Source organism: Chrysemys picta, chromosome 1 (genome assembly GCF_011386835.1).
Source record: "Chrysemys picta bellii isolate R12L10 chromosome 1, ASM1138683v2, whole genome shotgun sequence".
Taxonomy (NCBI): Eukaryota; Metazoa; Chordata; order Testudines; family Emydidae; genus Chrysemys; species Chrysemys picta.
Genome location: NC_088791.1, coordinates 15504468 through 15527226, shown reverse-complemented (window position 1 = coordinate 15527226; position 22759 = coordinate 15504468). Strand labels below are relative to the sequence as shown.

The window sequence follows — 22759 nt, the reverse complement described above, 5'->3', positions numbered from 1 at the left end:
GTTTTAGGCAAGGTTTTTCTTTTAAAAATAACAGAAGGGAGCTTTGATCCATTTGCCAAACACGGTAAAACCACCGTAAAATGGATATTTTCTTGACCAGTGGTTTTAATTAAAACAGTTTTTTTTCCACCAACACCGGTTACCGTTCTGTTGCTCAGGAGATCGAATGTCATTGGTGTTTCGTCCATGTTTCCTATTTGTGACCGTTCAAATGCATAATCCTTTCGATATTTTATAATAAACGTTTGGAAAGATTAGATTTTGTTCTTCCAAATCTCTCGGCAGCTTTTGTGCTATCTTTGTTCACTGACTAAGACAGAGACTATGACGGTTCATGAAGAGAGTACACCAACCCGCTGATGTGACAAACATTGACTGCTTTACTGACTTGTATCTGTAGTCTTTCGACATTTGCAGAGCACGCAGACGAATTCCAATTCTAGTGACAATGTACCCATTTTGTCGACATTCAACAAATCAATTATTGAGATCTTTCTGCAGCTCAGGAAATGAAGCTCACCTCGGACATTTTTTCTTGCTTCTTTGCATGTCTTTTAGTGAGTTGTTTTTTTGCCATTCTCTTACTTGCTTCTCATTGATACAGAATTCACAAGCAGCGACGCAGTTATTGTTTGCTTCTGCATATTCAACAACTTTAAGTTTGAACACTGTGTGATAAGCAGATCGTTTTCTTTTGATTTCACTGTTCATTTTAAATACTAGTATGAAAATAGATTATTGTGGTTATAGATTTTGTAGGACTTTATATAGGAATGTCACCTGCTTTATCACTGTCAAATTAATATTGTTCTTGCTTTATTTCAAAGCAGCCCTGTAGATTGGCATGTCTGTGGCGATAACAGGCTATTTAAATTTTATTAGAGATTCCATCGATTCTGCACGTTATATTTTCATATTGGCTCGAGACTTATGAGGTCCATTGGTAGAAATGCATGAAGAGATCAAATTACGTAGTAGCGGACTGACACCAGTGCTATAGTTATATACTATCATTCATTGTATTTTTCTGATTGGCTTGTAAGGTGTACATTTTGTGAAATGCATGAGTCAAATGTCATGCAGATCTGCAGCACTGCTCTTTTAGTATTCATTTCAAGCCAATCTAGTCCACTAAACAAAGCCTTTGCAACTTTAAAAGGCTGCAGTATTGACATCAATAAATGGGTTGGCAAACTTTGGCTCCCGGCCCGTCAGGGTAAGCCGCTGACGGGTTGGGACGTTTTGTTTACCTGGAGCGTCTGCAGGCATGGAGCCCCTCAGCTCCCTGTGGCCGCGGTTCGCTGTTCCCCATTGGTTGGGAATAACAATGTTATTCAATTATGTTTTCAATTAAATGATTCCATAGAGTTGAAAATCATCAAATTTTGGTGTAGACCCGTTTATAAGCCGACCCCCGCTCTTCGATGCGTCACTTTTTTACCAAAAATACTCGCCTTATGAACGAGTATCTATGGTAGCTTGGATGCAGCAACCAAGGCAGCAAGAGGAACAGCATACAGAGAGCTAAGTACAACACACCAAGAACTACACTAGTTTTAAATGTCTCAAATGCCCTTGGCTTATGAGAAGTAAATATCTCTCAATTTCACAGCACAGGAATGTGAAGTTTAAAAAGGTAGCAGATTCAGACTTAACCTCTGCTTCCTTTCTTCCTCAAATAGGGCTCTCTACTTATGGTGTTATGTAAGTGTTGGTACTTAACACACATTAAAAAAGATAAGCTCCCTGCCCTGAGGAACTTACACTATAAATCACCCTGATAACATGAGGAAATATGACTGTCAGCAACGATGATGAGGAAAGGAGGCGAGAGATAACAAAGGGAATGGAATATAGTTTTGGAAGATGTGGGGAGGCTGTGGAAAAATATCCCACAGCAGCAGGAACTTTTGGTATTTCTGCCCTCAGTAAGGGAAGGTTCATTTAAATAGGGACATAGTTCTGCTCCCTAAAATGTAGCATTCATATCTTGATCCTGTTTAGAAATACATTTCTAGAGTTTCAGGAGTGAAAGCAGGGTTCTACCTCTTCACCGTTGTGTCTGCCAAGCAAGGATTTTGTCTTCTAAGGCTTGGATGCTGTAAAAATTGTGCACATCCATAGGTATAAGAATATACACCGTCAATTGAAAATAGTGGGATTACTCCCATGCATAAAGTTAAGCACATGCATTGTTTTTTCAGGATCTAAAGCTTTTTGGGCACAAACTGCATCTTATCTCTCATAATGCCAGACATAGCCATGGCATTGCGTTAATACACAACCATTTTTTTTAAAATAGCTTATTTTATTATCTTATTATGCAGTTACATTTCTTTTTTGCCACATGACTTGTGGTAAGTCTCTTTCAGATCAAGAGCACGCTGCTACAGAAATGTACATAGAGACAAATACAGGAAAAAAAAACATTTTTATAGCTTCAGTATAGGGATGTAAAAGGTTAACCAGTAAGCAACAGTCTTACCGGGTAACCCGCCCTAACTGTTAACCCTGTGCTGGCCAGCCCCAGCGGCCCCGCACTGGCTGGAGCAGGCGCTGCCTGGCCAGATAGGCCGGAGCAGCCCGTGCCCCAGCTGCGCCGGCAGATTGGCCCCAGCCACACTGGCCACCTGGATCAGCCCCAGCTGCTTAATCGGTTAACCATTTAAACTACATATTTTTAATTGCTTAAATGGTTAACTTTTTAAATGGTATTTACATCCCTACTTCAGTATGTGTTCCCATAAAGAAAACTAATAGAAACACGGGACGAAAATATTACTGTAAAACTCCTGCAGCCTGTTCAGTTGTATGGAATTTAGTTCTTATTTTTCACTGAAGAAAAAATAATTGTATTGCCTAGTCACTTATGTTATTAACACGTAAAGGTTACTAATATAAATGTAATGAAATACTTCAGAGACTTCTAAGACTCTGGTGTCAGGCTTCCAATGAAGTGGCATGACTTATTTTTCATCTTTTAAATAAGTAAATGAGATTCAAGACAATTTATCTGAACTTTGCTCCTGGCGGAATTCTGCGCCACTGTGCATGTACAGAATTCATGTCCTGAGCAGATTTCTTTGCTTCCCCGTAGAAAAATGACTTTCTGACTGGGAAGCAAAGGGAAGTTGCAAGAACGGTCACGCACTCCTCCCCAGCAGCACAGGCGTGTTATTTGGGGTGTCCAGAGCAGCCAATGGAGAGGTAAATCACTGCTGGGGGAGGGGGTGCTGGGCTGGGATGCCCTGTCCTGTGCTGGGTCAGACCGACCTCCCCCGCCAAGCCACATCCCTCCCGTGCCCAGACCCCCCAAGCTGAGCCTCAATCACCTTCATCTGGACTCCCATGCAGACTCCCATTGCACCTGGAACCCTTCCCCCCAATGAGCCCTGGCACATCCAGACCCCCTCGGACCCGCCAACTGAGCTGCCCGTACCCAGATTGCCCCACACAGAAACCTCTTACCTCACACCTGGATCCCCCCCCCACCCTAAGCCCCTCCACACTTGGATCCTGCCTGCCCACACCTGGTGTTCCTAACGTGGGGCTGCTAACCCTGGGGAGTTGCTTCACCTGCTACTCCTGAAGGAATTCTGTACACAAGATTGTAAAATTCTGCAAATTTGTCAATAAATAAATGTGGAGGCTCCAGCATGGCACTGGGGAGCACTCTGCAACCCCCTGCCCCCAGCCAAGGACCGCTGGAGCAGGCCCAGCTCTTGCGCTGGGGCACTCGGGTGCAGCATCACTGCTGAGCCGTGTCCCCGGAGATGGGGCTGGAGGGTGATCTCCCACCTCCGTGCAACTAGTGGCCTGTGCTCCCCACTACCATGCTGGAGCCTCCACATTTATTTATTGACAAATAATATTTGCAGAATTTTAAAATACTGTGTGCAGATTTTTTGTTTGTTTGTTTTTTAAGCAGAATGTCTAATTTTTGGTGCAGAATTCCCTCAGGAGTAGAACTTGTTAGATTTCTTTTTGAAAGGTGATGGTCTTTGTGTAGATTTTTGTACTCTGCTGATGGGAGGGCATAAAAATTTGGATAGATACCTGAGAAACTGGGAGTATGGAACACTATTTCTTATATTAGGCAAAAGCCCATGTTGTAAGAACTGTGGCAGTTGGGCCAAATAATGCACAATATGTGCAGTATCTCTCATACCACATATGGTATTGTGCATGCAACTTAGCTGTAAAGTAAGTGTGGTGATTGGATTGACGGTACCTGAAAGCTTTTCACATGGGTGCAATTTGTAAAGTTGAAATGGCTGAGAACTTAAATATTGTATGGTAACAGGCAGCAAATTCCAGTGGTGATTGAAACTGGTGATATCTAAACAAAAAGAGCTCTCAACCATGCTTATAGCAGTTTCCATTGCTTCACACTGACTCAACAAGCGACGAAGAGTCCTGTGGCACCTTATAGACTAACAGACGTATTGGAACATAAGCTTTCATGGGTGAATACCCACTTCGTCAGAGCAATACCTCTGTTAGTCTATAAGGTGCCACAGGACTCTTTGTCGCTTTTTACAGATCCAGACTAACACGGCTACCTCTCTGATACTGACTCAACAGACATTCTAGGCTACAGAATGACAGTCACGGAATCTTTTAATACAGTAACTCCTCAGTTAAAGTCGTCCGGGTTAACGTTTCGTTGTTTCGTTGCTGATCAATTAGAGAACATGCTCATTTAAAGTTGCTCAATGCTCCCTTATAACGTTGTTTGGCAGCCGCCTGCTTTGTCCACTGCTTGCAGACAGAGCAGCCCGTTGGAGTTAGCTGGTGGGGGCTTGGAACCAGGGTGGACTGGCAGCCCCCCTATTGGCTCCAAGCTCCCCTAAATTCCCTGTGCAGCCGCCCAGCAGGCTATCCATTGCCAGGCAGTTGAGCTGTCCCTCCCCACACTGGAGGGAGCTTGCTAGCAGCAGCTGCTGTCTCAACTTGCTGATCTACTTAAAATGGCAATGTACTTAGAGTGGGGTCAGCGTACTTAAAGAGGCAATGCAAGTCTCTCTCTCACACACACGCACATGGTGAGTGTCTCTGTCTCTCTCTGACAGGCTGTCTCCCCTCTCTCCATTCCTGCTGCCTTGTAGAGTGTGAGGCTACATTAACAACAATGTGTTAACCCTTGAGGGCTCAGCGGAGTGCTAGTTCATCATTTAGCAGTAAGGCATTCCCTGGGAAATATTCCACCCTCTGATTTCACCACCTCAACCAAGCTTCACAATCATCATTGCTGTGTGCCAGTATTAAATTGTTTGTTTAAAACTTATACTGTTTATTTGTGTGTGTATATGTAATCTTTTGTCTGGTGAAAAAAATTTCCCTGGAACCCAAAACTCTCCCACCCCCATTTACATTAATTCTTATGGGGAAACTGGATTCACTTAACACTGTTTCGCTTAAAGTAGCATTTTTCAGGAACATAACTACACTGTTAAGAGAGGAGTTACTGTACAGATGAAGTGCGTCTGATGAAGTGGGTATTCACTCACGAAAGCTTATGCTCCAATACATCTGTTAGTCTTAAAGGCGCCACAGGACTCTTTGTTGCTTTTTACAGATCCAGACTAACACGGCTACCCCTCTGATACTGTACAGGTACTGTATGTTGCCCAAAACCTGATTGCAGATGGGACATCTGCACGTTTTATTCTATCAACTGTGGTTTTAAAAGAACAAAAAACCAAAACCACCACATCAAACGCAAAATTTGATGTGTTAAAGTATTTTCTAACAGTGATTTCCTTTAACTGGCTCCATGGTTAACCTATTTAAGCTTTTATCTTTTTCCCTTTCGTATTAAGAGATACTCAACTGTCATTCATTGCTCATTACAATCCATTTGTCACAGTTAATATTCTATTGAGTTAGGTATCAGTAAGAAAATGTGTGTTCTTCTCAAGAATGTTCTGCCTTTATTTGTAATTGGGTTAGTGGAAATATCTAGGAAAGCCATTGTCCTGAAAAATAGTCATAATAAATCCCATAAGGAAATATAAGGGTTGAACAAATAGTGAAAATATGTCAATAAAAAGTCTGTCCTTGGAATATGATGCTTTTATATAGAATCCCTTACAATGTATCATTTTTCATGGCATATACTTTTGGAGTGTTCCCTTTCTAGAGAAATAATACACTACAAGGATGCCCACTTCAAGGACTAAATGGCGAATGAAAATACAGTTTTGAAATGAATGTATTCTTTAAATACCAAATCTTTTTTGATAGCTGTTTTTTCAAAATTTTTTGATATTTAAAAAAAAAGAAAAAAGAAAATCTTCCATTGGTGGAAGATGGTTTCCTTCATTAATTCTGATGCTATAACCATTTTTGAATTAGTTACTTGATCATTGTCAAATGTTGGGTGGTAAGATAGATCTTAATTTTCTTATGTCTCCTTTACCACTGGAAAACTAAAGGTTGAGTGTACTTTGGGATTGGAGCCAGATAAGCTAGTCTAGCTGTTCACTCTCTTATTCTGTTTTCTACTCCCTTCTCCGTCAACAAGATCCTTTCTAATGCTCTGACCCCAGTGCTACACTGAAATGTTACTTCCTCATCATTTGGCTGGAAGGCCCCATGCTACCTCATCAGTCACCTGGAAGGCTCCATCTACTCTCATGTGTCAGACCTACCATCCTAATGTGTCATGCTGTTCCCATGCACTAGCTCTTTCTTGCCCCAGCTTCAGTTCCTGATATGACCCATCTCTTCCTTCACTGCTTCCTTGGGAATAGTCAGTGTCCTAAGAGTATCAGAGGGGTAGCCGTGTTAGTCTGGATCTGTAAAAAGCGACAAAGAGTCCTGTGGCACCTTATAGACTAACAGATGTCAAGAGTCTGATGAAGTGGGTATTCACCCATAAAAGCTTATGCTCCAATGCATCTGTTAGTCTATAAGGTGCCACAGGACTCTTTGTCGCTTTTTACAGTGTCCTAAGAGTTAATTCAAGCACTGCTACTTTAATAGTTCTGGTATATTCAAATCCTGTCACTTTATGAATCTTGGGAATTACTCATACACCGTTAATTTTAGATTTTTTTAAAAGTGGCAATAACCTGCATTGTGGCATTACTTACAATATCTGAGTTCTTAAGGGTAAGGCACATGTGGAAGTCTTAGCCCTGAGGCCTTCAGTCTTCCAGTTCTTTTCAAGATTTAAATGTCCATCTTCTGGAAAGGTTAGAGAAAATACTTCAGCATTGGCATGCCAACCTTTTGCCGCATAAGATAGCATTGTAATATTGCAAATCATGATGGATGTAATTTAAAAAAAGAGAGAAAATCAATGAATGAAGCACTATGGTTAGTGAAAATTGTGAAAGAATCACAAAAACTCATAGTGGTATCTCAGAAGTTCCTAATGCATCTTATCGCAAGAAGCTTTAGCTCTTCCGTTTCTCATAATAGTATAGAAATAAAATAGGTTGTTAGATTACAGGTTTGAGAGTTGAAGTTGCGGCCGTTCAGCAGTTGGAACAGTGCACAATTTTATTGATCTTGAACAGTATTCAAATTGTTACTTTTCAAATACCACCATATTTCATTTTGCTATATTCATTTTGGTACTCCTGAGGCCTAATGTCTCTATGTGATAAGATTTATTCTTTAATTACTTTCAACAATTCTCGATTACAGAGAGCGCAAACCTCAGTTACTTTTTTATTTTAATCCTGAACAGATTCAGATGCCGAGCAGGATGCTGCTATCAAACTTGCCCAAGAACGAGCTGAGATAGTTGCCAAGTATGACAAAGTAAGTACTCCTGTTAATAGTGTGATTTTGGCATTGATTATTAGAAATTGAAATGTGGGCTTCCTCTGGCAAGTTCAAAAATAAATAGTCTTCTCCTAAAATATTCGGTGTGATATTCTGCATCAAGGAGCGTTTGCTTTATTTTATTTTTCTCCGTGTTTTTGCTGTTGGTTTGATGAACTTAAGTTGCTTCAGGGCTATTTTAAGATTTTTGTCATTTTTCTCTCACTTATATTGAGATGCCCGTGTCGAACAACCAGTTCGATTTTATTTATTCTGATTGATGCTGGTTAGTGAATCCAATGTATTGATCTAGAGACACTATTTTTTTTTTTGAGGATACACATACTTTAACTCTTTATTGATGCATGATAATAGAAATTTAATGCTAAATCAGTAATGGCGATTGAAAAGAAAAAAAAATAACCACATTGATTTGCTATAGTAACCTATTTTATGTAAAGAAAAAAATTTCAGCCTGTGCTGTTTTTGTACCACATAGCAAGTAAGACTGTCATATAATACAGTTGGGTTATGCATGCCTACACCTTACTCACATATTCTCATCACGGTATCATTGGTAGTCATACAACGTGCTAGACCAGAAATACTCAGACCTCAGTGGTTCAGGAGCCAAATTAGTGATCAACATTACCCAAAAGAGCTACAGTAGTAGGAGGCTATAGTAGTATATATTCATATTTAAATAGTATGCCGGGGAAATATATAGTTATATACATACACACACGCACGCACAATACATCTATATCTATAAAATAGTAGTATATATTATTCTCACAGCAAATAAGTTAATAACTTAGTGCAGGTTGATAACTTAATTGGTTAATAACATAATAAAAACATCCTTATTGGTTAATAATTTAGCCTGGTTAATAATTAAATCACACAATGTTTTAATATCATGTGTTGCAAAGAGCCGCAGGAGACACATTAAAGAGCCATTTGCGGCTCCCGAACCTCAGTCTGAGTATCACTGTGCTAGACTGTAATTTGTGGAGGTAAGGAAACATTATGCAAAATTGTATATAAAGTAAAGCTGTATCTATATAATGTGGAATATATTTGATTTTAAGGGAGCCATAGGGATTTTCTTTTCACTGACATTTGTTTTGTAGCAATAGCTTTAGTGCAAAGTTGGTAGCAATCATGGCTGAAAGACTGTTTAATTATAGTGGTGCAGCACTGCCACTACAGTTGAGGTTGCATCACATCTGTTTAAAGGTTGACCTTGCTCAGTAATCTAGAATAGACAAATTTTTTCAGATTTCTTCGAAAGTTGGTGCGCCTCTGAAGTGTGCAGGCTAGGATTAATGACTTAAATTTGGAGTCATTTGAGCCAGGGGTTCCAGATATGTAAGCTCAGAAAAAAATAGAAATTTAAAAAAATGGCTAGGTGGTGTGTGTCTTTTATTTGATTTGATTTGATTTTACTTTATTTTCATTGTACAGAGCTAAAGGTCAAACTATTGATATGATGCAGGTCAAAATGGTTCTAATCTCACATTTTACCCAAGGTGGTACACTAAATCTTTGGGTACCCATGCTGAGAACAGTATTTAAGAAAATATACATTTTTAATTTTATGTATGCATCAATACAGAAAATCAGCCAGAAGGTTTATAGTCTTGCCATTTTATGTGCTTTAAAACTCAGCTCTTGTAAGCACACTAAAATCTGAATAGTTATTTGTATTACATTGAAATTTAGTGCCCCTCAAGGGGGACAGGATGCAGGGTAGCATTAGGAATCCAAATTTGGGGTTATTCAGCCAAGGAGTTCCTGAATTACAGGCACCTTCAAAAATTGTTTCCTAGCGCTGCCTTGTACTGAGACACGTTAATGATTGGCTGAATCACAATGGCTGTGAACTTACCCTTTAATTAACATAATTAAGGATAAGTTAATCACAAGCCCCCAGCTAAGACAAAAGGAGTTTTTTTTTTTTAACTGAGCAGCTGGAGGTTGCTACAATTTGAGTCATGGGTGGCAGTTTTAGTTTGGGGGGAATGTAATTGAAGTCTTTTGGTGGGGAGGGAAATTGGATGTTATGCATCCTGGGAGGGGGAGGGGCATTAGGAGATGGAGGAGTGGGGGGTTAGGGGAATTGGGATTTGGAGCTCCAGCAAGGGGAGGGGGTTATCAGGAGGGAGATAAATGGGGATGGTAGAGGAGGCAAGGCCTCTATTCGGCATTGGTGAAGCCTCATCTGGAGTACTGTGTCCAGTTTTGGGCCCCATGCTACAAGAAGTATGTGGAAAAATTGGAAAGAGTCCAGCGGAGGGCAACAAAAATGATTAGGGGGCTAGAGCACATGACTTATGAGGAGAGGCTGAGGGAACTGGGATTATTTAGTCTGCAGAAGAGAAGAATGAGGGGGGATTTGATAGCTGCTTTCAGCTACCTGAAAGGGGGTTCCAAAGAGGATGGAACTAGACTGTTCTCAGTGGTGGCAGATGACAGAACAAGGAGTAATGGTCTCAAATTGCAGTGGGGGAGGTTTAGGGTTGGATATTAGGGAAAAACTTTTTCACTAGGAAGGTGGTGAAGCACTGAATGGGTTACCTAAGGAGGTGCTGGAATCTCCTTCCTTAGAGGTTTTTAAGGCCCGGCTTGACAAAGCCCTGGCTGGGATGATTTAGTTGGGGATTGGTCCTGGTTTGAGCAGGGGGTTGACTAGATGACCTCCTGATGTCCCTTCCAACCCCGATATTCTATGATTCTATGATTCTAAGAGAGGGTGGGGGCACACTCCCTAGCTCTGCCGTTGTACCCCAACCTTCTTGCACCCTAATCTTCCTGCACTAAACACTCTGCCACTGTACTACTACTCCTGCACCTCACAACTGTCAGTGTACTTCAACCTTCCTGCATCTCAGCCCTGCCAGTCCACTCCAGCCCCCTGCATTCCAACTCCCATTCACTACACAACTCTGCTAGTGCACCCCAAGCTCCTGCACCTCCAGCTCTACCATGGTTCTGGTGATCCATTCAATATTCTGGGAGACAGGAATTCCTGTAAAATAGCCATCACAGCTAGCGCTAATGGAGACCTTTTCTAGCACCTTTATCACAGGGGTTATTGAATGTATAGGCATCAAAGACTGGACTTACTCATGGAGGAGGCCTTGGCAGGTCAGTGCTGAGGCTGTCAGAATGGCACCTGTCATGAACAACAAGGATGTGTGTGCATACATGCACATCAGCTTTGATTTATTATTAGAAATTGTCATCTTCTGTATCAATCAAACCTGGGGGAAATCTTCGTCTCCCTCTCACTCCTCGTATCCAGACAGTATCAAAGTGTGGCTGCTCTTCATCCACATATGTCTAAGATTCATCACTTTCTTTCTGCACATACAGCTAAAATGCTGCACGATCTCCCATCTTTACGACTTCAGCTGCCTACACCACCACCTCAGACCTCTGTGACAAACATATTACTCCCACTGATTCTACAAAATGCAGCTGCTAAAATTATCTTTCCCTGTTGATCAGTCCATATCACTCCATCCCTTTTTTAATCTCTCCACTAGCTCTCCCTTGTCCACCACATCAAGTTAAAGACACGTCCTGCCCTTCAAAGCCTTTTAAAACATTGTTCCTCACTATTCATCTTTTACCACATTGCTCCCCAACTCTACCAGTGACATGAAGGGTTGTACAAAAAAGACAACCTGAGGAACTTTTCTGCGGTGGAAATACTGTTTAAATGAGTAATGTTGGTGGGATGGTTGGGAGCTCTCTCATCCTTCGTAGGTTAGATTGGGAGTTCTATGGTGGTGTTCTGTGTGACAGATATAGAATATGCCTCCAACTGCAGAACTCATGTCCTGTCTTTAAGTTTTAGATCAGCTTGCTATGTGGTGCCATAAGCCTTCATTGTTGCCTTTCTTTCTCTTTTTAGGGACGAGAGGGTGCCCAGATTGAACCTTGGGAAGATGCAGACTACCTTCTTTACAAAGTCACAGATAGATTTGGTTTTCTACAGTAAGTTGCTAGTTTGAAAAGGAAATAAGATTAAAAGTTTATTACTTATTCGTATTTTTTGATGTATGCCTAATTGGTGAAAGTATTGATTGCTTACTTGTAATAGAACTGCTGTGAGAACAGAATTCCATTGTGTATAAATTCTAAATGGTCTTGCACTGTGGTTTTTCTATTATTATATTCTCAGCTTTTTTTATTCTATGATTGAAATTGATCTGTAGTTGGGAATAGAAAAGTTTTGGACTATTTTATTTGGGTGTGAATGTTATATTTAGTTAAAGTGGATACTTATAGTGCATCTGAATTAAGATTGGATAAGTTATTTGTATTTTTTTAATTACAAAATTAAAATTTGCAGTGTAATTGGAGTTGTGTTGGTTCAAGAATATTAGAGATTTGAAGAAAAAAGCTCTGTGTAAGTGCAAAAATGTCTCTCTCATCAACGGAAGTTGGTCCGATAAAAGATATTACTTCACCTACCTTGTCTCTCTCAAAATAAAATTGTAGCATACATATGCAATTTTTGAAAAGTGCAGGTCAGAAGTTTTGAAGTCCTAGAGAGGGAAGCTTCTTTTTATGTTTTTACGAATTTTTCCATCGTTTTCATTTAAAAAGTGTAGGAAATTCCATACAAAATTCTACACTAATAAAAAAGTAAGATCCTGACCCTGTAGAGACATATGCCTGTGTTTCAGGTTATTCACTGACTAGTCCCATTAAAGTTGTAGGGACTGTTCATATTGCGTAAAGTTAAACTCGTGCATAAGTCTTTGCAGGGTTGGGGCCTAAAATAATTAAGCACTCAAAATCAGGAAATGCCAGAATCCAGATTGTGTGCACCCCTGGTGCATTCCAATACAGACTTGATCACATACTATTTATTAAAAAAAAAAAACAACCAGGATTAAATTGTAGTATGTGATATTGTAAGTAAAGACCAGCATAACAAATGTACAAAAGGAGGCAGAGTGAAGATTGGTATTTCTTCACTTTTCTGTACTCAGTAACAGTTATGACAGTCTGTTAACATTGTGACATCTTTCCATTGACTTCATAGAGGATTGGATCAGGCCATAAATAAGCCTTAAGACCTGGAAATGTCTTTACCAAAGCTGCGTGTGTTCCATTAGTGCCTTTAGATGGGTGTAAGAGCATATTATTAGAAGATCAATTTACAGATATTGAACGGCACAGAATGATTTGCTAACCTTTCTACTAGCCAGTCAGGATTCTTCAGTATTTTTAGGCTATGTCTACATTACAAACTGTGGTGGATGCAATTATGTTGGCATACAGCCACTGAAGTTTTTATATCGCTTGGACTTGTGCATACTTGGCTGCTTGTGTCAGTGCTGGTGTACTCACCAGGGGTGCTTGTGTCAATGCAAAATGTGGTGCATCATGCCACCATCGGGTATTTGTGCCTTTTGAGAAATTTTTGCCACGTGTTGTGGGATAGAAATGACTTGGCCAGGAATTTCTGGGAGCTAGGGGTCAAGTTCCAAGCATGCAGCTTTTTCCATCTCAGAATACCATTAATATTCCATAATTTTCGTGCCTTTAAAAAAAAAAATCCCACAAATCCACGTGGCGCTTTTCTGTCTCTGCAATCTCTGTCAGAAGCATGGAGCGCGCAGAGCTTTGCAGTATTCTCATGAATGCTGCAAATACAGGATTCATGATTCTCCTGTATTTGCAGACCTGCAGGATGTACTGCAATAATGAGGGATGTGAGGATTTCTTCTAGGCCAATTTGCTGAGGGACATAGAGACAAACAATTCAAGGCTGTTGGTGGTGTTCCTGGAGCAGCTGCAGACAGATCTATAAGTGGCGCTTCATTGAGAAACAAGCACTGACTGGTTTTCCATGCTGTCAGTCATATTGGCCCACCAAGCTCTTTGTTCACGGTCTGATGCAGCACTAGTTTACGGGATCTCACAGAACGTGTCCTCCCTAATCCTCTTCTTTCTCTTCCTCCTCAGTGTTCTGCGTAGGATTACCATAGCTCTACGCTATTGAGGATGTGGTTTCACTGTGTTGCTGTAGCAGGGTGTTTGTCAGCTGGAGACAAATTTGAGCATAGACACATGCACAAATAGGTTGATGCAAGGTGACTTATGTCAACCTAACTTTATAGCGTAGACTAGGCCTTAGCGTTTCATGGAATATTTGTCCAACAATGTTTAAAAAAAAAAAAAAAGTTCAGAAATTGGGAAGTCTAGATTGTTTACTGGCTAGTGAAGACATTATTTAAAAGGCCTAATAAATATGTTCTTATAGCATTCTTCCTCACTTCCTGCCCATACTGTTCTGTGATGTTGCTGCAAGCTGTTAATTAGCTGTCAAATTTTGCCTTGGGGATGGTTTTGCTTCATTAGTGGGTGAATTGATTCTTGCATATATGGTTTATAAAGTGCTTTTGAGTCAAGTGGGATGAAAGATGCTGTACTTTGTAAACTACTATTATTACATTGCATGTATTTTGGATAAAAAAGAGAAAAACACATATGTGGGTGGCGGGGAAGAAAAATTATTTCTTGTTGGTTTCCTAGGGCCTAGTTCAAAGATCATTGAAGTCATTGGAAAAAGTCACCCATTGACTTTGAGGAGCTGAATCAAACTGCTGGAAATTTGCAAACCGAGTCTGCATTTAGGCATCTCTTATGAACTACCCCTTTAAGTTGATTTTTAATGCTTGCTACCTGAATAACCCTCTCTTTCTTGACTAACTTCTGAAGGTCACTCAACCCCTCACTTCTACTATAATTCTTTTTTTCTGTTCAGCTAGTCAGTGTTCCGGAAACTCAGATCTCATGAACTCGAGTCCTGTATCTTAATCATTAGATCGTATTTCCTCTCAAGTACTGACATTATTCATTGGTACATAGGTACTGTACAAAATCCAGTCCCTGTGTACTCAACTGTATGGGATGGAAATGGAAAGATTTATAATGCCCACAGACTGCATAAATTAGCAAAGATCTTAGGTCTGTGTAATTAGTGAAGAGACATAGTATCTGTCTGCTTATGTATTAATCCTTGAGAATGAGAGTTCGCTTGAGTGCCATCAGTGCGGCTCCATGATTCTCAAACCTAGAACTCGTTCCAGATGACATTTATATTATTCTGAGATGTGCCCAAAGAAGAATTTATTCAAAACAGGAATGTCAAACTCCCTTTGTGGGAAAGCCAATTTACACTGGGTTCACTTTTTAATTATGGTCACGGTCTTGTGTCTTTTGCAGTACTGAAGCTTCAGAATTTATCCGTTTGCCAAAGAATTGTGATTCAGGTTGTAAGCTTTCATATAAGGGAAAAAAAAAAGACTCTAGCTTCATGGTTGTAAAGATAGCCTTGAAAATATGTACAATGTAGTCATAATGCAGTTTATAGCAAGCCTGTAACAATGGCCCCAAGAGATGTGAACTGCCCCATTCTTTTCAATTTGCCGTTAACTCTGAAATCGAAAGGTAACAAAAGTCTGCATTAACGATTTCACTGGTTGATAGTTTTATGGGAACAAAGCTTATCTGAAGGTTTTTGTCTTCCCAATTGTTCCTTACTCAGTTGTCAAGACCAACTTTTCCTGACAGCATTTATAATGCCCTTGAATTGTGAAATTAAAAAAAATGTAGAATATAAAAAATTGGAAATTTGAGGACAGCCTAAAATTCAACAAGGCATCAGAATAAAAAAAATAAGGAAATCTGTAGTGATTGTATAATTAATTCTCATTTTATTTAAAACTTCATTTTAAAAGTTTAATTTAAACTGCTGCAGAATTTCCTGTCTGATGTAGCGGAAAGCGCAGACTGTAGGGAACTTATCACAAGATTAGGTCTCACTAGTTACAGACTGCAGTGGGACTTGATTATCGTCCATAGTTTGTATTTTTCATTCTTTCTCCCCATTAGAAAGCTGCATTCTGTTTGTATCATCCTTTGGTAGCTCTATGTACGTACACCTTCGGCTGAGCTGACTGCTGATAGGACAGAAAAGTTTAATTTGGTGGGTTACTTCATGTGCCGGGAGGCATGTACACACAAGCTGCTTCTGTGGACATTTACGTTACGAACTGTGGAAGAAGCAGTAAGAAAGGAAAAGGTGGGAGGTTTTCAAGGAAGAGTTGTAGGGGCATGTTCTTTTCAAGTGCTTGCTCATGTCCATACCATACTAGGTGTGTGCGCTCGACACATGCATCGGTGCCAGAAGTATTTCCCTCAGTGGTATCCATAGGGGACCGGCTTTGGTGCCCGCTGGAGTGGCGAGCACATGCCACGGTATAAGGGGCGCCGCCAGCTCCCCCAACCCTCAGTTCCTTCTTGCCGCCAGTGATGGTGCTGGAACGCCTGCTGCTCGAGGAGCCATCGGACTCACTGTTTGACTTTCTTTGTTCCATGGCACCCGCCAGGGTGGCTTTACCCTTACATGAGGGGGTATCAAAATTATTAATGCCCTATGGCAAACCCCCTCCTCCCTGCCACCTATTTCAAAAAGGACTAAGTGCAAATATTTTGTGCCAGCTAAAGGCCATGGAGCATCTCTATACTCACCCGGCTCCAAACTCCCTCGTAGTTGAGGCCGTTAATCAGAGGGAGAGGCAGGGTCAACCCGGGGCTATGCCCAAGTATAAAGACTCAGAGAGACTGGATCTGTTTGGGCAAAAAATGTATTAGTCTTTCAGCCTTCAGTTGAGAGGGGCCAATCACCAAGCCCTCCTTGGCCACTACGACTGCAACATGTGGCAGACCAAGGCCAAATTCAAGGTCTCGTTGCCCAAAGGGTCCAGGAAAGAGTTCTGGGCGATCCTCAGAGGGTATGGAGGCGGCCAGTACGGCCCTCCAAGCAGCTTCGGACATGGCAGACTCTGCGGCTCGCACCATGGCTTTGGCCGTTTCCATGTGGAGGGCATCCTGGTTGCTCCTCTTGGGTCTGTCGACTGAGGGTCAGCAGTCGATGCAGGACCTCCCCTTCGATGGCCAGGCCCTGTTTGCAGAACAGACAGATAGTAAGCTTCATGGATTGAAAGACTTCAGCACTACCTGAAAACTCTAGGGCTGTATGTCCCCGGGCCAGCCCGTAAGCCATCTCGGGGTCAAAGGAGCCAACCCCGGCAGGAGCTGCCCCATAAGAAGAGTAGGGGCTACAAGTGCTGCCTGAGCCACCCACCCTCCACCCTCTGCCCAATCGGGCCCGACCCGCAATAAGCAGGGGGGGGCAAGCAAGCATTTTGAGGGTGCGCTTGAGGGCGACCTACCAAACTATACCCCGGATCTGTCTTTCCTGCTGTTTTCCAACCGCCTTTCTTTTTTCCTCCCCACATGGACCACTGTAACTTTGGACCACTGGGTCCTCAATACTGTGGTGCAGGGTTACACCCTCCAGTTTCTTTCTACCCCCGCCACCTTCTCCCCCCTTCCCCTTCAGGGACACCTCTCACAAGAGTCGTCTTGTGCAGGAGGTAGAAGGGTTGCTGCAGCAGGGTGCAGTGGAAAAGGTTCCTTGCGAGTACAGGAACAAGGGGTTCTATTCCCGGTACTTTTTAATCCCAAAGGCCAAGGGCCGTCTACAGCCCAACCTGGACCTGCGAGACCTCAACAAATACCTAAAGAAGCTGAAGTTCCGCATGCTGTCCCTGGCCTCCATCATCCCCTTCCTGGATCTGGGAGACTGGTATGCTGCCCTCGACTTGAAGGACGCATATTTCCACATAGCGATCTTTCAAGGTCATAGACGTTTCCTACTTTTCATGGTGGGACCCGACCACTATCAGTTCGTGGTCCTCCCGTTTGGTCTCGTGACAGCACTGAGGGTGTTCACCAAGTGCATGTCAGTACTAGCTGCTTACCTCAGCCATTGAGGTATCCAGATCTACCCGTACCTCGACGACTGGTTTGTCAAATGCCGCTCCAGGTCCAAAGTTCAGAGGAATGTTGCGGTGCTGCAGGCCATGTGCCCATCCCTGGGCCAGCTGGTTAACGACAAAAAGTCGACAGTTAGTTCCAGTGCAGAGAATAGAGTTCATCGGAGCAGTGCTCAACTCCACCTGTGCCAGAACGTGTCTATCGCAGGAGAGGTTCCAAGCGTTGGTGGACCTCATCGCGGGAGTCTTTGCGTTTCCCCCTGTCCACGACCAGGGTTTGCCTGCACCTGCTGGGCCACATGGCAGCATGTACATATGTTGTCCGCCATGCCAGGTTCTGGATGCGGCCCTTACAGCAGTGGCTAGCGTTGGTCTATTCCCAGTCCAGAGATCACTTGGAAAAGATTGTTACCATCCCCCCGATGATACTTAGCTCGCCGCAATGGTGGACCGACCCCAGGGCAGTCCTGGAAGGGAGTTCGATTTCCCAGCCTTCATCACTCCATCGACTTGATATCGGACGCCTCGGACCAACGTTGGAGAGCGCATCCCCGCAATCTCCAGACCCAGGGCACGTGGTCCTCGGAGGAGATAATGTTGCACATAAATGTCAAGGAGCTCAGAGCGGTATGCTTGGCCTGTGGAGTCTTTCTACTGCACCTGGCAGGCAAGGTGGTGAGTGTGTTGATGGACAATACGGCCTCGATGTTCTACATCAACAGGTAAGGGGGAGCACGCTCGTTGGCTCTCTGCCAAGAGGCACTCCGACTGTGGATATCTGCATCAACCACGCAATCTAGCTGGAGGCCTGTCACCTTCCTGGTGTCAGGAACACGCTGGCAGATTGCCTCAGCAAATCTTTTTCCTCTCACCACGAGTGGTCATTCCACCCAGAGGTAGCACGGACTCTCTTCCAGAGATGGGGAACTCCCTGAGTGGACCTGTTCGCCACCAGACAGAACAGGAAATGTCATCGCTTCTGTTCCCTACAAGGTCTTTGGGCAAACACTTCCTCTCCGATGCCTTCCTCCTGTCATGGTCAGGGGGGTTCTGATGTACGCATTCCTGCCAATCCCCGCTCATCAGCAGAGTCCTGTCAAAGGTCAAGAGAGACGAGGCCCAAGTTGTCATGGTTGCCTCGGCGTGGCCGCGCCAAAATTGGTTTGGTTCACTGATGGACCTGGCAGTGGCTGCTCCCTGGCCCCTTCCTGACCGACTGGATTTGCTCTTGCAGGATCACAGGCATCTCCTACACCCCAGCCTTGCCCCCCTCCACTTCAAGGCATGGATGCTGCATGGTTGAACTTGGAGGAGCAGGTCTGTTCTAATGAGGTCCAGCAAATCCGCTTGGAAAGCAGGAAGCCTTCCACTAGAGCAACCTACTTGGCCAAATGGATGAGGTTCTCCCACTGGGCATCTGAGCGTAGCGCAGTGGGTCTCAGACTTCTTTACTGGCGACCCCTTTCACACAGCAAGCCTCTGAGTGCGACCTCCCTAATAAATAAACACACTTTTTAATATATTTAACACCATTGTAAATGCTGGAGGCAAGCAGGGTTTGGGGTGGAGGTTGACAGCTCGCAACACCTCATGTAAATAATCTCGCGACCCCCTGAAGGGTCCCAACCCCCAGTTTGAGAACTCCTGGCACAGCGTCTCTCCAATGCGCTCCTCTTTACAATCTATCTTAGATTACCTGCTCCATTTTAAGAACCAGGGGCTGGCCCTCTCCACCATCCGAGTGCACCTTGCGGCTATCCCCGCGTTTCACCTGCCAATCCAAGGTCAGACGGTGTTTTCACGTGACATATCGGTCCGATTCCTGAGAGGGCTCCAGACACTCTTCCTGCTGGCCCGGGCTCCAGTCCCACAGTAAGACCTTAACTTTGTTCTTTCTAGGCTCACGGGCCCACCCTTTAAGTCTATGGGCTCCTGCTCCCTCTCCCGCCTGTTATGGAAGGTCACATTACTTGTGGTGATAACATCCACAAGACGAGTGTCGGAGCTTAAAGCCCTGATGTCGGAGCTTCTGTATACAGTGTTCTACAAGGACAAAGTTCAGCTGCGACCCCATCTGGCCTTTCTGCCAAAGGATGAAGGGCCTTCTGGTGTCATTGCAGAGGCTTTCCAACTGGATCACCTCCTGCATCTGGACATGGTATGAGCTGGCACAGGTGCTGCCGTCACCGATTGTGAGGGCCCACTCGACCAGAGCTCAGGCATCCTCAGTGGTTTTCCTGGCCCACGTTCCCATCCAGGACGTTTGCAGAGGCTGGCGTCGTCTTTGGTTCACACGTTCACGGTGCACCACGCCATCACTCAGCAAGCCAGAGACAATGCTGGGTTTGGCAGAGCTGTGTTGCAATCTACATCTCTGTGAACGCCAACCCGCCTCTGTTAGCACTGCTTGGAATCACTTAATATGGAATGGACATGAGCAAGCACTCGAAAAAGAAAAGACAGTTACCTTTTTTGTAACTGGTGTTCTTCGAGATGTGTTGCTCATGTCCATTCCATAACCCGCCCTCCTTCCCCACTGTCGGAGTTTCCTGAAGAAAGAACTGAGGGTGGGGGGAGCCGGCGGTGCCCCTTATACCACGGCATGTGTGCACCGCTCCAGGGGGCACCAGAGCCAGTCCCGTACGGACACCACTGAGGGAAAAACTTCCCGCACCAGTGCATGTGGCAAGCACACACACCTAATATGGAATAGACATGAGTAACGCATCTTGAAGAACACCAGTTACGGAAAAGGTAACGGTCTTTTTGCTGATGCGCAGAGGTGATTCCAGGTTTATGCAGCCTTCCTCATGTCCTCACGATTTGTGTCGCACACCAGGAAGTACTGGCTTCGCTTTTTAAAAAAATTACCCAGTACAAGCTGGCTATTATGCACCTTGGGAAGACCTAAGTGGCACCAGTACTTTCCCTGCTTCCTCTAATATTGGAACAAGAGTTAGATCTTTCTCTGAGTCTATGTGGAGTAGGAGGGAGGAGATATCATTGCATATAACATTCTGGCAATGTGACAAATTGGCAACAAAAATAGTACAAAAGTGAGATTCCGTTTCAAGGTAAATTCCTAACCTTGATACTAAGTGTAATTTAAAACCACAGTGAAATATCAATTGTGAAGCTTTGGTCAATTCCAATGATTATTGTAATGGTAATTTACAATGTTATTTACAGGGACTTAGTACTGCCTGCTTCTAATGCATACTATTCCATTTTTAATAACTACTGCCTCAGGAAAACTATTCAAAGTATTCACATTCATGTTATTTTCCATTTTGTAATTCTTTTGATGAATTTTAGATGTACTATTGATTCTGGATATTGAAAAGAAATTGGTGTGGCCCAGTTATTTAAAATGTTTTTTAAAAATGAATTGTCAAAATAAATTGCTGGTAAATTAAGGCAACAGGGGCCATAAATGGGGCAGTGTTCTCAGAGAAGTACAAGGCAGTACAGTAATAAGGATTAATAAAGGGAAATTTTTAAGCTGAATATCAGGAAAAGCCTGCTGACAGATAGACTAGATTGCAGAATAGACTCCAGGGGAAGTGGTAAAAGAAATAGTCACAAGATTGAAATGCCTTCAAGCTGCATGGAAACGTTCAAAACACCGTAATGGAGGCTCAAACTAAACTTACACCCAAATAAAAATAAAAAACAAAGCAAAACAGAAAAAGGACCCCAACAAAGCAAAACAGAAAAAGGACCCCCCCCCACACACACAAGCCATTGTGGCTAAACAGCAGAGTAAAAGGCAGGTAGAAGCAAAAAGGCATCCTTTAAAAATTTGAAGTCATATCCTAGTGAGAATAGAAAGGAGCATAAACTCTGGCAAATCAAGTGTAAAAATATAAGTAGGCAGGCCAAGAAAGAATTTGAAGAGAAACTAGCAAAAGACATAAACTAACAACAAACATTTTTTTTTAAAGGTTTCAGAGTAGCAGCCGTGTTAGTCTGTATCCGCAAAAAGAAGAACAGGAGGACTTGTGGCACCTTAGAGACTAACAAATTTATTAGAGCATAAGCTTTCGTGGACTACAGCCCACTTCTTCGGATGCATATAGAATGGAACATATATTGAGGAGATATATATACACACATACAGAGAGCATAAACAGGTGGGAGTTGTCTTACCACCTCTGAGAGGCCAATTAATTAAGAGAAAAAAAACTTTTGAAGTGATAATCAAGCTAGCCGAGTACAGACAGACAGTTAGATAACAAGTGTGAGAATACTTACAAGGGGAGATAGATTTAATGTTTGTAATGGCTCAACCATTCCCAGTCCTTATTTAAACCGGAGTTGATTGTGTCTAGTTTGCATATCAATTCTAGCTCAGCAGTTTCTCGTTGGAGTCTGTTTTTGAAGTTTTTCTGTGTAATATAGCCACCCGCAGGTCTGTCACTGAATGACCAGACAGGTTAAAGTGTTCTCCCACTGGTTTTTGAGTATTTTGATTCCTGATGTCAGATTTGTGTCCATTAATTCTTTTGCGTAGAGACTGTCCGGTTTGGCCAATGTACATGGCAGAGGGGCATTGCTGGCACATGATGGCATATATCACATTGGTAGATGTGCAGGTGAACGAGCCCCTGATGGTATGGCTGATGTGATTAGGTCCTATGATGATGTCACTGGAATAGATATGTGGACAGAGTTGACATCGGGGTTTGTTACAAGGATAGGTTCCTGGGTTAGTGGTTTTGTTCAGTGATGTGTGGTTGCTGGTGAGTATTTGCTTTAGGTTGGGGGGTTGTCTGTAAGCGAGGACAGGTCTGTCTCCCAAGATCTGTGAGAGTAAAGGATCATCTTTCAGGATAGGTTGAAAAACTTCAAAAACAGACTCCAACGAGAAACTGCTGAGCTAGAATTGATATGCAAACTAGACACAATCAACTCCGGTTTAAATAAGGACTGGGAATGGTTGAGCCATTACAAACATTAAATCTATCTCCCCTTGTAAGTATTCTCACACTTGTTATCTAACTGTCTGTCTGTACTCGGCTAGCTTGATTATCACTTCAAAAGTTTTTTTTCTCTTAATTAATTGGCCTCTCAGAGGTGGTAAGACAACTCCCACCTGTTTATGCTCTCTGTAT

General features: G+C 42.8%; 1 protein-coding gene across 9 annotated transcripts in view; it reads left to right on the top strand.

Moving 5' to 3' along the window:
* USP6NL (USP6 N-terminal like) overlaps positions 1–22759 on the top strand; it is a 208820-nt gene that overhangs the window by 91163 nt on the left and 94898 nt on the right. For 7 of the 9 annotated variants that reach the window (XM_065599436.1, XM_008172235.4, XM_024108964.3 and 4 more), the window contains 2 exons: positions 7700–7773; positions 11699–11781. The exons of the other annotated variants lie outside the window; for them this stretch is intronic. In XM_065599436.1, the coding sequence (XP_065455508.1) occupies positions 7700–7773; positions 11699–11781 (157 nt within the window). The remainder of the gene's footprint in view (positions 1–7699; positions 7774–11698; positions 11782–22759) is intronic. 9 annotated transcript variants of the gene reach the window in all.